Genomic DNA, 15,203 nt, shown 5'->3' on the forward strand with positions numbered 1-15,203 from the left:
CAGATTGCATATGAATTTACAGGTAAGGTTTTCAGGCATTAGTTTTTATTCACAGCATCACACATGTTGATATTTTTCCTGTATGTGAGCACTGCAGCACTGAGGACTGTAAATATGGCATTTAGGAGTTAGAGTTGGTTGAATTTTGTACAGCATCCAGTTTAGAACAGTTGCAGCCTGGGTTGTGGTTATTATGTAGAGAGAAGTGACATGAGAGCATCGTATTTTTCTTCTCATTTTCATTTTTCTTTTAACTTTAGAATTTCTTCCATGTTCTTCATGTTAAGAACTAAGTTAAGGCCTTTCCAAATTTGAAAATAGGTTTTTATTTCCCATCCCCTGGAGCAGTTAGTTATCTTCCCAACATGGACTTTGATCCAAAGACCGTTGCTAACTCCAGAGCAGTCTCGATGGTATATGAGTGAGATAATTGATTGATCTAGAACCCACTTAAGGCCCCATAGTGTGGGAAGACTCTCAACCCTGTGGATGAGACACCCAGATCCAAAAATTTTGCACCCTTCCCAACTCGACCTCCTCTTGGCCTTGAATACAGAATGGAATTTGGAGCAGCTAAACCAGTGCTGCCTGGATGGGCCTGTCAATAAGCACTCAAAGCCACACTCCACTCCGCAGTCCATACAGAATTTGCTGCCTCGTAATACTCTTCCACTCTTCATGTTTATAAAGCCTGTAAACATAAGGACTCTCCTTTTCCTATTGTTGATTTCTTTGCCTCAATACACCTGCTTCAGAAACCCTGAACCTCTGTAGGTCAAGGGCAAGCAGCAGTAGCCTGCCTCCTAAAAACTAAGCTGGCACTTGCTGGGGCCGCCTAGCCATCTGCTTAGGGGAGCGGGGCTGAGCCCTACTTGCGAGGGAGGGCCTGATCTATCTATCTATGTCATTGAAGTATAGTTGACACACAATGTTACATTAGTTTCAGGTGCAAAACATAGTATTTCTACAACTTAACACATTAGGTTGTACTTATCACGAGTGTGGCTACTCTCTGTCACCATACAACACTATTATGATACCATTGACTACAGTCCCTGTACTGTACCTTTCATCCCTGTGACTTATTTGTTCTGTAACTAGAAGTCTGTATCTCCTCTTGCCCTTCAACCATTTTGCCCCTCCCCTCACCTCCGTTCCCCACTCTGGCAACTACCAGCTTGTTCTCTGTATTTAGGGCCTTTTTACTTCTTTTGTTTGTTTATTCATTTGGGGTTTTTTGTAGATTGCATATATAAGTGAAATAACATGGTATTTGTCTTTCTCTGACTTCACTTAGCATGATACCCTCTAGGTCCATCCATGTTGCCACAAATGGCAAGATCTCATTCTTTTTTGTGGGTAATATCCTATCATGTGTGTGTATGTGTATATGTGTAGATAGATAGATGGATAGATAGATAGATAGATAGATAGATAGATAGATAGATAGAGCGAGCTTCTTTATTCATTCATCTATTGATGGACAGCCCTGATACTCTTTAAAAAGCCACTTACCAGTGAGCAAAATTATCTTAAGCTGAATGAGCTGCCAAAGTAAAAACTGCACATTATATAAGGCTTAAACCTTCTCACCAAGTTACCAAAAAAAGCTAACTGCAGAACCCTAAAAGCTAACTGGCATAAAATAATTTGCTCAAAATCACCAAGTAAACACCAAAGGCATGCACTTAGGATATTGAGGGACAGAGTAAAAAAGATGCCAAGCTCATACCAGGTTCTAAACCAATTTGAAAATTTAAAACATAGGAGTACTGGGGTGTCTGGGTGGCTCAGTCAGTTAAGTGTCTGCCTTTGGCTCAGGTCATGATCCCAGGGTCCTGGGATCAAGCCCCACAGTGGGCTCCCCGCTCAGTGGGGGGCCTGCTTCTCCCTCTCTCTCCCCCTCCCCCCACTCGTTCTCTCTCTCTCTCTCAAATATATAAAATCTTTAAAAAAAAATAAAAGAGTAAGGCCAAGAGAGACCATACCCTCACCTTGATTACCGATAAAGCTGACATTGGAGACAGTGCCTTCTATCAGTGGCCAGGTATAATACTAAACTCAGCATCGGAAGCTTTCTCATGCAGCAGGGTGAATGGGGCAGCCTTGCCCCTCACAGGAAAGGATTTTGCACATGTCACACTTTTACAACATCAAGAAGTAAAGCAAAATGTGTGCTTCTGTGAGTAGTTCTCTGCCTAAAGAGCCAGAGTGGGGCTACATTATATCTGCCCAGTTTTCCCTTCTACACTTGCCGATCAAATTCCTGATTTCTGCCCCAAAGAGAAACCCATATGGGGAGGGTCAAAGAGACCAGAATCTCCTGGAACCACAGCCAGAAACAATGGGCAGAAACAATGAGGAGCTAGGAAGAAATACACACACACACACACACACACACACACACACACACACACATACATAGCCCTGCCCTCTGTCCCAGAAGCTCCTTCTTGACATAATAATAGGAGAATTGATAATGGAAGTCATACTTAATTCTGATGGCTTAATGCACCTTTTAACAGTTGAGAGCCACATCACAGCTTGACATGCTTTTAGAGCCTGCAGTTGGTAAGTGTTCTCTGTGTGCCCTAAACCACTATAGGCCCTAAGAGATTACAGAGAAGCAAATGGCCCAATTCAGCCCTTTGCTGGTGGGGGTGGGGACAGTATTGATGATTTGGTTTGGTTTTTAAAAGATTTTATTTATATATTCATGAGAAACACAGAGATAGAGGCAAAGATACAGGAAGAGGGAGAAGCAGGCTTCCTGTGGGGAGCCTGATAAGGGCCCCTTGATCCCAGGACCCCGGGATCACACCCCGAGCCAAAGGCAGATGCTCAACCACTGAGCCACCCAGGCGTCCCGACAGTATTGATATTAATGAAATTTAGGGACCAGTTGGTAACTCATAGTCACTATGGGACATCAGAAGCAAACATCTATGAACCAAAGTTTGTCATGAACCATATTGGCCTTCAAAGAGCCTTCAGCGGGATCCTGGTTTTCTAGATCTCCGGTCTGAAGAAAAAGTGTGTTTCCTTCCTCAATGTGTCCTTTTTCATGGAGAGGAGGAGGGTATATCATAAGAAGACTAATTTGGAGGAGAATGACCTCATGGGCTCGCAATTAAGCTGTTTCCCTTTGCTTCTTGGTAGAAGAACACTGCCAGCGTATGGCAGGTCTGTTTAAGGAAGTATATGCGTATGAATTAGGAAGGGTGGGGTTGACCTACAACAGGCAGGACATTACTCTCCTTCCTCTTCCTGACCACGTTTCCCACAGCAGTCATGGTCATTGCTCAACTTCCTGTTGGGGAAAACCTTGGATACTGAGCGTCCACCTGCCACAATGGGCAAACTAAGGATAGCAGGGCGTTCAATGCTGCTGTGAAACCTGAGATTTGAGCTTGCATTCAGACCCCTTTTCAGTGGTAGCTGAAGCAAAGATGGAGCTGTTCTGCGTGGGGCGGAAGGGCCAGGAAACTGCAACCCCGACAAATCATCACTGCCTGGAATAAAACATCACAGGCAAGCAAAATGTGGGGATTCAGAGGGGTCTGGGGTGGAGGGGAGCAGAGAAGACAAGGGGATGTCCTGAGATGGCACCTGCAGCCAGGGTATTGGTTGGCAGTAGTGGCAAGCGAGAGATGGATGGGAGGTTGGGGGTACTGGGCAGCCTGATAGTGGCGGACGTGGCGGGGCCCCTGGCCACAGTGCTGATTCGCTTCACCCAGCAAACCGTGTCCTGGCTACAGGGCTGCACTGGGCACAATGATAATAAAGGTTGTGGCCCCTGGCTCCCAGAAGCCCACAGTCTGGTCAGGGGGTTTCACACCCTCCTCAGCTGGATTCCAGATTGGCAATGGAAGAAAACATGGGGAGCCAGAGGAAACACAGCCCCTGGCACTGTCTTAGACCTCGTGAGGCAAGCCCTGGGAATCTGCATTTTATGCAGAGTTCCTGATGCACAGTGAGGTTTGGGGATAGCTGGTTGCATAGACAGAGTAAGTAGAGGGTGGCAAGGGCTACCCTCGTGTGCCCTGGAATCCAAGACAGCACAGAGGAAGCAGACCTATAGGGACAATTCAGGTGTGAGGCTCAGGGAATTTTATTGGGAGTAATAGCCAGTTCCATTTACCTACTTTTTCCGCATATATGTCACCTCTGGTGGCTGATAAGAGCAGCTGTGCAGCGTTCTCAGGGTTGGAGTTTGGGCATTTCCCTGCGCTTCAGGCTCTGACCATCCACCCTGTGGCTCTCACCTTGCTTGGACTTCTCATTCATCCACCAGGGACCGATGTCTGTTGTTCATGGGGCTCAGGGGCAGTGGTAATGATGGAGACCTCAGAGGAGAGCTCCATTTGGAGAATGTTAGTTCTTTATAGACTTCACAGCAGATCTTTTGCTTTTTCGCTATCACTATGTTATCTCTGCCACCCTACCTGGAGGACGGGGCGAAGGTGGCTTTTACTTGTCTTGATTGAGCCTTGCCCGGAATCCCTACTATGCCTCATCCCCAGCCCGCTCGGTCTCCCACAGCTGGACACAGAGTTCCTAATCAAAATGATTCTAGGCAAACGCACAGGCTATGTCCCCACCTCCTGAACCAGTCCCCTGATGAGTGACCCTGGACCATCCCGAAGGTTCCTGCTTCATCCCCCACCTCCAAGGCAGAATCGGACCCCAGGCTTGAGCACCTAGTTCCCCTGCTGTTTTTTCTGGATGCCACTCCAGGCCCACAGGCAGTATCCCCAACAAAGGCATTTTCAGCCTCCTCACTGGAGGTCACAAGAATGGAGAGACTGTTCAAGGCCTCTTTGGCAGTTTCCCTAAAAGGCAGGTAGCATCACTGCCTGGGCAGCTCTTTGCTGACCCCGTCAGAGCCCAGCTCTGCCCTCTATGGCAGAAGGCGTGCTCCATGGCAGAGGGAGTCCCCTCTGGGGAGCACCATAAGGAGAAACAGGACCCGTACCTCTCATCAAATGCTGCCCCTGCGTGATCACACACTATGCCCCAGCTTCATGGCTTAACCTCACCTTGAGGCTGGGATGAGGCCTTTTCTCGTACCGTTTCAAGTCTCCATCCCCCATTTCTACTTCCCCTCCATCTGCAGTGATACTAAAGTGTTTTCAAATTTGGGGAATGTCAAAAATAATGAGGAAAATTTCAACTAAATGAATACGTAAGGTGTGTATCCTCAAAACTCTGCTGCTTTTTTGGTAAACTGTAGGCATTGTTTTTTATTGTGAGGAATATGGAGGGATTTGGGGAATTTGCCTCCTGCAAAAACAGTCTTCATCTTGTTAAATAAGGGGTCAGTGGGAAGGGAGAAAAAAATGAAGTCACGTGTGGATATGGATCATTTCACTGGCATCATCTACAAAAGTCGTAAGACTACAAATAATATCAAAACCTCTTAGGTTAGCTACAGTGAATTTAGTTTTGGTACCACCCAGGGTGGATGAACATAGCATAGGGAGACACTCAAAGGATTCTGGAACTTTCTACTACTTGCCCCTCCCACAAGATTAGTGCAATCATTGGTGTCCAACCAATGTGCACCTGGCACCTTGACCAGTAGGGGGCATAAGTGAGCAGTGTACTAAGTGAGTGGAGCTCAGGTCTCACCTCCTCAAGATGAGGCAACTCCAGCCAACTCACCAGGAGAGAGAAAAAAATGAGGCCATTGGAATCAATTCATTTTTTAAAAGCCTTTGAGAGTTTACATGATTGTGAATTTTAATTCCCTGAATCAACTTTCCTCAGCCACAAAAACTGATACAATTCTGTGAATTGAACACTCAGAACATTAGAAATATTTTTCATATATTATGAATAAATTCTGTTTATCTAGAAGAATGGTTTCTCTTTGGAAAAGCAATTGACCCAAAGCTGTTCTAGTTCAGAAGAGAAATGGGATGGGAAAAGAGAAATTGGTGCATAGGGATAAGGCCTCAACCCCCATCCACCTACCCCCTCACACACCCACATTGTCATTTTTAAAATTTTTTTAAAGATTTTATTATTTATGAGAGACACAGAGAGAGGCGGAGACACAGGCAGAGGGAGAAGCAGGCTCCATGCAGGGAGCCCGATGGGGGACTCGATCCTGGGTCTCCAGGATCACACCCTGGGCTGAAGGCGGCGCTAAACCGCTGAGCCACCCAGGGGTCCCATGTCATTTTTAAATGTTAACAAATGAGACTTCTTTAAGTATAAAGGGAAGATTTAAAAAAAAAAAAAAGTTCTCTTGTGTGAAGAAGATTGGCGCTTCTGTAGTACTGACCATCCCCTCCTATTGATTAGCTCTATTCCTATCCCTCATTTTTATTTTTGCATTGTCTGCTTTTCTCATCCCATCTCCCAAACTCTCCAAGGGCCTCCTGAGGGAAGGCTGACAACACAAGCCAGAGAGAATGTGGGTGGAGGACCAAGGCGGTACAACTGCCCAGACCTGTCTGCCTTGGGTGTAGTACCTCCTCCTGCCCCAGCCGGACATGGTTCTCCTGACGGTGGCGGCCTGACAGGGCTGCCCACCCTCCCCATCGCCCCGCAGGGCCACGGCTGCCCGGGGAGCATGCTGTCCACAACCATGGTGGGCACCCTAATCCGAGGGTGGAGGAATCGAAGCTCCCCTCGAAGGCCTGAATCCAAACTCCTTCATCCACAGAGCCAAGATGGAACTCAGACTCAGGGTATGTTTGACACTCTGCTATGATTGTGTGATTTTTTTTTTTTTTAAGGGTTTGGGAAGGTGATGATGAGCTTCCAATCTTCCCCACCAGCCCCCACTTCAGATAGAATTTGACAAACCTGGAGTCTGTTTTTCTTTTTGGGTTGTTCTGAATTATGGCTAAGTCACTGTGGACAGTTTATTTTCTATTTTCCTAGTCAAAGACATAGGTGACTTCAATGGTCATCCAGTAAAAGGGCATTATTTCCATCTTATTTTCCTTCCAAATCTTTTATTTTAAGATGTAATCCTTATTTTGTGATATTTGTATTTGACTAGTAAGACAAAAGGTGTACTGGTTTTTGGCAGATTCTAGTCTAAAGCCTATCACTTTATTAACTCTGGTATGGGAAATGGTAAAACAGAGTTAGCTTCTGGGTTTCCCCATTAATTATTTTTATTTTCTGTTACTATTGTTTTGAGGTGACAAGAAAAGGAGTGACCAAAACGTAGTTCTCCTGTTAACTGAGTTCAGAATGTTACTGTGGCCTTTTCCGAAACAAATTTTCATTGGAATGAAATACTGTTGAAATACCTGACCTCATTCTGTTCTGTCTAGACCTTGAACTTTTTAATGATACTTATTTAGAAAGGAACTCTTTGGTCTTGCTGATGACTGACCTATGAGAGAACCACAGAGCCAGCAGAGGAAGCAGGCATGAGCCCAGAAGTAATAAACTCCCAGGGGCTTTCTGAGCTGGCCTAGAGCCCCTCAAAATACTTTTATCTGACCCATAGCCCTGAGGGATAAGCAGTAAATGCAACTGTTCTATGATACTTATTTAGAATAAGAACTTATTCTAAATAATGATACTTATTTAGAAAGGAACTCTTTGGTCTTGCTGATCTAAGCAGTAAATGCAACTGTTCTTTCATTTCAACAAATATGTATTGAAAGTCAGCATGTGCCAGGCATTTTTCTAGATACTGGCATGCTCTGATCTGTAGCAAATCTACAATTGAGAGGTACAAAAACTCAGTGTTGTAGTTTGTTTTGTTCTGACGGTGGTTTCCAGCCATACTTTTCAGGCTGACTGTAGTCAAGAATGAGGCCAAGAGATTATTTTGAAAATAGTCTGATAAGTGTTCGTTGCAAGATGGTAAATTAGTTATTTAACCATGTATGCAAAAAATAGAAGGCTCTTCTGTGTTCAAAACTGCCAAAATGATTAGTGATTATTTGTAAAACCTAGCTATTCAGTAAGAAGTATGAGTCATAGTATTTCAAAAATTGATCACCTGGTTCTGCTCCTGGTAGATTTCTTTAGCAATACTCAGAGCTTTACAAGATGACAAAGTAATATACTAACATGAAAGGGATGGTGTGGGTATTTTTTTTTTAACCATGTTTTTCTTGAGATATAATTTATAATTTTAGAATTGAAATTCACCTATTTAAGGAGTACAATTCAATAGTTTCTGGTATGTTACATTATTCATTTTTTTTTAATTGTAGTAAAATATATATAAAGCATAAAATTTGCCATTTTATCCATTTTTTAAGGGCACAATTCAGTAGCATGAATTACAGTCACAATTTTATGCCACCATCACCACTGTCTACTCCCCAAACTTTTTCATCATCCCGAAGAGAAATCTCACAACCATTAAACAGGAGCAACTCCCCCCTGCCACCTCCACCCTTGGTAACCTCTCATCTACTTTCTATCCGTAAATTTGCCTCTTCTAGATATTTCATGTAAGTGTGATCATATAATATTTGTCCTTTTATGTCTGGCTTATTTCACTTTGCACAATATTTTCAAGAGTCATCCATAGCACATATCAGAATTTCATTCCTTTTTTTTTTTTCTTTTTTTCATTCCCTTTTTTGACTGATGCAATAGTATATTTTAATTCCTTCCTATTTTAATCTCCCTCTCTTAAATATACCTTAACTTCTAACCTACTCATGAAGGAATCTTCGAGATTTTCAGTCTGATGGCATTTTTATATTTAAGTTATTTAAAGTGTGAAGAGACTCTTAGGAAGGTATTTATTTTCAGTTATTTCTTTAAAGGCAGGGGCTACACAGATGAATCTTTTCAAAAATCTTTTTATTCTAATGCCCAGTCCAGATCCTGGTGCAGAGTAATTATTCAACAAATTTCTCTTGAGAGAGACTGATGAATGGTTTTAAGGTTTTACTTTTAGGAAGTGGGAAAGAGCTTTTTAAATTAAAAAGAATATGGTTTTTATGCTTTAGTTCTTTGTTCTCTGGAGCAATGATATTTCCTTTTGACATAAAAATTAGTAGTTGCCTTTGTTTCACACTCTATAGAATCACTAAGTATGAAGAGATCTGTCATATAATGTAAATATTTCATTGTGTCATGGAAAAGTTAACTCAGGAAATCTGACAACACCTAGTTCACACCTTTTGTGAATGTTTAGTGACACTTTTTAATGGGAGTGATCAGAATGTCCCAGCTGGTAGGCAGTGTGACCTGAAACAAGTCTTTTCAACTCATAACTGCTCTTGGCCTTGCCTACCTGGCTGTTCTTTCTCAGTGCTGAGCTCAGGAATTGAGAACAAACTGAGGCAGGAGCCGCTTTTATAAGGAAATGGAAGAAGAAGGCAGATTTGGGTCACTTCACAGTTTTGATCTTTAAGTACAAAATGTAACTGTGTTGCTGCCAGTTCTGCCCAAATAAAGCAAGGATGCATATTTTCCATATGGGCAGCCCCCTACTCGGCATATTAAAACATGCTGTAATTGTGCTTTGACTATTTTAGAAGTTGTGAAGGACAGGGGAAGAAGGTTAGGGTTAGAAATGCAAAACGATACCCTTGATTAGGGCTTGAACACCATCAAGGGATATCTCTGCTATAGGCCATTTCCCCACCCACTTTCTCCAGATCTAATCAAGGATGAAGACTTGCAAATTTTAAATCGCAACTAAGTCATTTGCTTTGTTGTGTGAAATCATGTTCATTTTAGCACATGTGTTCTTTCAGAAATTTTGCAATTTGTTGTAGCTCCCATGAGCACCAGAAAGACTTGATACAGCATGCATCGGTCATTCACTTTCCCTGTGGTCCTTCCTTCTTATTCTGATGGTGAGTCCAGGTAGAGCTCCACAGCTTGATACTCTGAATCCACCATGCCCAATGTCCTATGTACAGTAGGCACTCCGTGACTATTTGATAACCAGCGACTTCAGAACCATGAAATACAAGATGTTATAAAGCCAGGAGCCTGATTTTCATATATGGCCAGTGGAATCTATCTTGATGCTTTGAAAGTCATACCAGGTACTTAAGTTATTATTGCTTTTTCATTTCAAAGACATACAGACTACCATTGGCCTAAATATAAAATAATAATTTCTGTTTGTAGAGCTATACACCCTGTAGTCGAAAAGAAAGCCCTTCCTTCCTCATTTTTCAGTGACAGCCTGTAATCATCTTTGAGTAATTTTTAAGATTCTTTCTAAACCACCATTTCCTTCATTATGTTGGCTGGGAACAGCTTCTCCTTGTATCAATGGAATGATTCTCATTCTTTCCCAAGCCCAACCACCCACCTAGTAAGAAAAGGTAGCTGTAAATCTCAGCCAACTTTCTTTTTCAACAATTATGCTGGATGGAAAGTCAGATGATAAAGTCAGATAACCCACCAATTATTAATTGAGGACCTAGGAAGAGTTTCGGGTAGCCATTAAAGAGGTTATGACTGAATTCTACCCAAACCTGATTCCCTCACTCAGTTCTACTGTAGGTTGAAGGAACAGAGACCAGGGTGCATCTGGGGTCCTGTCTAGCCAGGATATGGCCCATTTCTTTCTTTAGGACCAAGAACAATTTGAAGAAGCCTGGTTAGGCTTCTATAAATTCCAAATGGAATTGTTAACCTTACCCCACATTTGGCCTAGCAACTTCAGGCATGGATGAGAAATTGCACCTCGCAGCTTGGTGTATGATATGTTTATAAACTAAAAAGTATTTTATCTTTGTAAGCCAAAATTAGTATTAACCTCATTATATATTTAACAGTAATGACTAACTATGGCAATAATACTTTAAAATGATTTTTATACCCATCACTATTTTCTGATAGAATTTAAGAGACTCTTATACTCTGACCTGTACTAATTGTTCTTAGCTGAAATGAGCCTATATAAGCCTTTTCCCATATTTCCCCATAATTAACTATGCAATTACCACTTGATAAGAGCCCTTTATTTTAATTAGAATAATCACAGGGCTTATGATTCAATAAATATTCATGGAAAAGCTGCTATGTGTAAGATATTTAATGGGCATGCAAGAAAGATAAAAGAATTACTAAGGCTTGTCCTTTTTTTATTGAGGCACAACTGGCATGTAACATTATATTCGTTTCAGGTATACAACATAATGATTCAATATTTGTATATATTGCAAAATGATCATCACAGTAGGTCTAGTTAAACATCCATCACCACATATAGTTACAGAATTTTTTTTCCTTGTGATGACTACTTTTAAGATCTATCTAAAGCTTATCCTTGGCCTCAAAAAAGTGTTTGTGATCTAAGGAAAAACAAAGGTGAAGAAATGCAACAAATATAATATGAATAGACGGAACTAAGTAAGTGCTCATGGACGTCAGAGGAATAAACGGTTAATTTTAAGAGACAGTGTAGAGTTTCCTGAGTAAGTAGAACTTAAATTGGGCCTTGTCCTCAAACCATTGAGGACATGTTCCAGTCTGGGATTAGGGCTACTAGAAAGTAAATATTTGCTCCTGTTACACTGTCAGTCTTTTTTTAAATCTCATGAAGGTTCTACTAAGTCAAACTGAAGGTTTGAAATTAATTTAGTTGTATACTCTGAGGAACAATTATATCAGCAGATTCAAAGGTCCCAAACACCCTGTGATTTCCATACTTAGGGAATGGTGTGAAGCATCCCAAGGACAGGTACTATCTAAGCAAAGACACAGAGGTGTGAAAAGCTGTGGTCTTAGTGGACAATGTTGAGTTGTCCAATATGGCTACAGTTCTGGGCCGGGCCCTGGAAGGTCTAACTGCCAAAATAGAGTTGGACTGGATCTTTAGACCAGAGGGAATTATATCAAGCTTTCCTGGCAGAGGATAACCTACATCCTGACTTTTAGACGAAAGCCATGTGAAGAGATGTATTGAGGAAGCAAGAGATTGGATTTAGCAAGAGGTACTCAGGAGGCTATTGCAATGATTCAGGTCAAAACCACAAAAGTAACAGAAAGGAGAGAAGGGATAGAGAGAAGAGACATAAGCTAAACTGTTTTATGACCTATGGAAAAATTATGAATCTTGTTTACTGGGCTCTATTGTCTCAATGGCTGTACCTTGGGATTTTAATTTATAGGAGGGACTGAGTGATTGCACAGACAGAGTAATGCCACTCAAAGGAGATTTTTTATTACTTCCATTTCCCAAGAGGAGGGACATGGCATGCCATGCAGGACCACATGGGGAAGCACCAGTGTTAGTCAGGAGATGGAAAGGAGCAAGAGGAAAGCCTAGGCCAAGCCTTTATTGGGAGTTCCATGTGGTTGCCCATGTAAGGCAGGACAGGCTAAATGGTTTAGGATTGGCTAGTCTGAATAATCCCAGCAGGCCTTGGGACATACTGGCTATGCCCAGTTTTCTGGTCCCTGGCCCTGAGATAAGTAGGGAGGGAAGTATTGGTTGGTGCCTATGAGTTAGATAGAGGTGGTTCTCCGTATGGTTTCTGGATTCCAGGAGAGATGTGAACAACTTTGGCTATTAGTTTGGCCCTGTAATTAATGAATGTCAGATAGATAAATATAGAAGCTAAGAAAAGACAAATTGGAAAATCTATCTATGTACCGGAATTCTTGGCTAAATGCTTTATGTGATTTTATCTCATTTAATCCTCCCAGCAATCTGCAGTAAGTGCTAAATCATCTCCATTTTATACCTGAAGCAACTGAGACCTGAAGCAGGTTAACCGTTCAACAATTTATCCACGTTCACACAAGTAATAATGATTTTTCAAGCTGGATTCAATCCTAGGCATTGCCAATTCCAACCCACTGCTACTGAACTCTGTGCTGCAGGGCACATGGGCTTCTCCACCTAATTATCCTTCCTCGCTTTGGGCTCAGGGCCTGAGACTAGCCCTGCTGAAAACAGAGTGGTAGAAACTTACAGAAGCTTCCCCAGAGCTCACTGGACCAAGGAACAGAGGTGAATTAATGAGGTCCGCTGTCTCTCTGCAAGACTTTCTGTTTCTACCGCTTTGTCAGATGCATACATTGTATACTGGCAGCCTACCATTCAGCATGTTAAAATTAAATAAATAAAATGTGTGACTTAAACTCTGTCTTCTCCTTTCCTGGAAATTGCTTCTTGACTTTTGGCTTCTCTGTCTCTGATCATCAAACTCTGGGACTTGGAAGCTCTCCTGTCAGCAAACAAAGCCTCTGGCAGATTGCTTCCTCCTGGGTGTCATGGGCCAATGAGCCTAATTGCCTATGGAGTAATCTCCAGATTCCCTGGGATAGGCTGTGAGGTCCCGCATCAGTATCTGCCCTGTTTGGTCGCAGTTCAACACAGTTCCTTGGTTCACGCCAACCACTCCCCATGACTTCTCTCTTCACAACTGCCATGGCTTTGTTCTCTTATACTCAACTGCCTTCTCACCCCCTCTTTCTTTCTTTTTTTTTTTTTTTAAGATTTTATTTATTCATGAGAGACACAGAGAGACACAGAGACACAGGCAGAGGGAGAAGCAGGCTCCATGCAGGGAGCCCGATGTGGGACTTGATCCCAGGACTCCAGGATCATGCCCTGGGCCGAAGGCAGTTGCTAAACCGCTGAGCCACCCAGCCGTCCCACACCCCCTCTTTCCACATCTGTTTACACATCACTTCCCTGAAGAGTCAGCTCAGGGCTCAGTGTCCATGAGAAGATGTCCACAGCCCACGTAAATCATGCAACAGCATCTATGAAGCATCTATTTTATGCAAGCTGTGAAGAGAAAACGGAGCATGGGTGGCCCAGAGCAGGAGTTCAGAGAGCTCATGACTAGCTTGAGAGGAGGGGTAAAATGGAAGGAAGATGCAAAGAACATGTCAAGAAAATGGAGGGTTAGAAGTCATTCCCCACCAAACTGGCACCTTCTTTGTAATTATTACTTTGCTCATCCTCATCTTTCTACCTGCTCCTCATAGCTCACCTGGGAGCTTTGACTCTGACAGGACTGTGAACCATCAGAGAGAGCCACAAGTCCAGCCATAGGAGACCCTGCTGGGCAGCCTGGGTGGCTCAGGGTTTAGCGCCACCTTCGGCCCAGGGTGTGATCCTGGAGACCTGGAATCGAGTCCCACATTCAGGCTCCCGGCATGGAGCCTGCTTCTCCCTATGTCTCTGCCCCCCTCTCTCTGTCTCTCATGAACAAATAAATAAAATCTTTAAAAAAGAGAGAGAGAGAGAGAGAGAGAGACCCTGCTGAAGGAACATGGCAGAAATTCCTAGTTTATCTCCACCATTAGTTCAGCTATGTGGGGACAGTCCCTGTCTTTGCGTGCAGGCTTTGCACAGCAAGTTATCAGAGATGAAGGAGTAAGTCTCAGTCCCAGAATCAGACTGGCTGGTTCCAATGCCAGTTTTACCACTTCCCAGGTGCATGACTGTGAATGTTACTTAATGTCTTGGTGACTCCCTTTTCTCAGGTGCAAAATAGGGGTGATAGTAATAGCTACCTCTTAGAGAACGTGAGTTAATTTAAATTTTTATGAAATCTTAAAAATGACACTTGGCACATAGTGAGAAATCGAAAGTATCAGCTCTCATGAGCTGTGACTGTGTGGTCCTCGTGACTTTTAGATGTGGTCTTGTCAATTCCTAGTAACTGGAGCTGCCTATCCTTGTACATCATCATCTCCATCAATCTTCCTTGCTAGTAAATTTTTACAAAACCAAAGTTTAAAAACTTCAGCATAAAACATTTTCTCTGGAATACTAGATTTATTGGTATTTTATTATTTCTACAATGACATTTTAATAGCCAACAATGGCTTTGAAAAGAATTGGGAAGACATGCAGCATCTGTTGGTCTCCATATTGGCGTTCCTGTTGTGTTTTTGTTTCCATGTGAACCTTATTTTTTCAAAAGTTTATATGCCTTTCGCTCCATGGTGAGATTCAGCAACAAGTTTCTGTTCCAAAGAACAATATTTGTTCTACTTGAAAATAGATCCTGCTTTGCATTTTCATTACAAAGAAGTTGCTCAATGCTTTATTGAGAATTGAATTTAGCTTGATGTTTTTGCATATGTAACTTTTCACATTTGACATTTGGAGAAAATTCTCAAAAGCTGTAAATATAGCACATTGTCTTTTTTGTTGTTGTTGTTTGTTTGTTTATGTTCTTTGGTTTTTAGATGCTTAGTTGCCTTTAGTTGGTCTTGTTTGAGGTAAGGGTGTAGAAAGTGTTAGGAATTTACTAGAAATATGTCTCTGTTTCACAGAC

The 15,203-nt window shown here is 42.4% G+C and overlaps 1 protein-coding gene across 2 annotated transcripts in view; it reads left to right on the forward strand.

The window, feature by feature from the left end:
• The window catches only part of PLEKHG1 (pleckstrin homology and RhoGEF domain containing G1), a 224,161-nt gene that overhangs the window by 84,215 nt on the left and 124,743 nt on the right, over positions 1-15,203 (forward strand). The window contains exon 1 of one of the 2 annotated variants that reach the window (XM_038526319.1): positions 6,483-6,698. The exons of the other annotated variant lie outside the window; for it this stretch is intronic. Within the exon in view, the coding sequence (XP_038382247.1) occupies positions 6,581-6,698 (118 nt within the window). The 5' untranslated portion in view covers positions 6,483-6,580. Of the gene's footprint in view, positions 1-6,482; positions 6,699-15,203 lie in introns of those variants that run through there. 2 annotated transcript variants of the gene reach the window in all.

The sequence above is a fragment of the Canis lupus genome, chromosome 1 (assembly GCF_011100685.1).
Source record: "Canis lupus familiaris isolate Mischka breed German Shepherd chromosome 1, alternate assembly UU_Cfam_GSD_1.0, whole genome shotgun sequence".
Classification (NCBI taxonomy): Eukaryota; Metazoa; Chordata; class Mammalia; order Carnivora; family Canidae; genus Canis; species Canis lupus.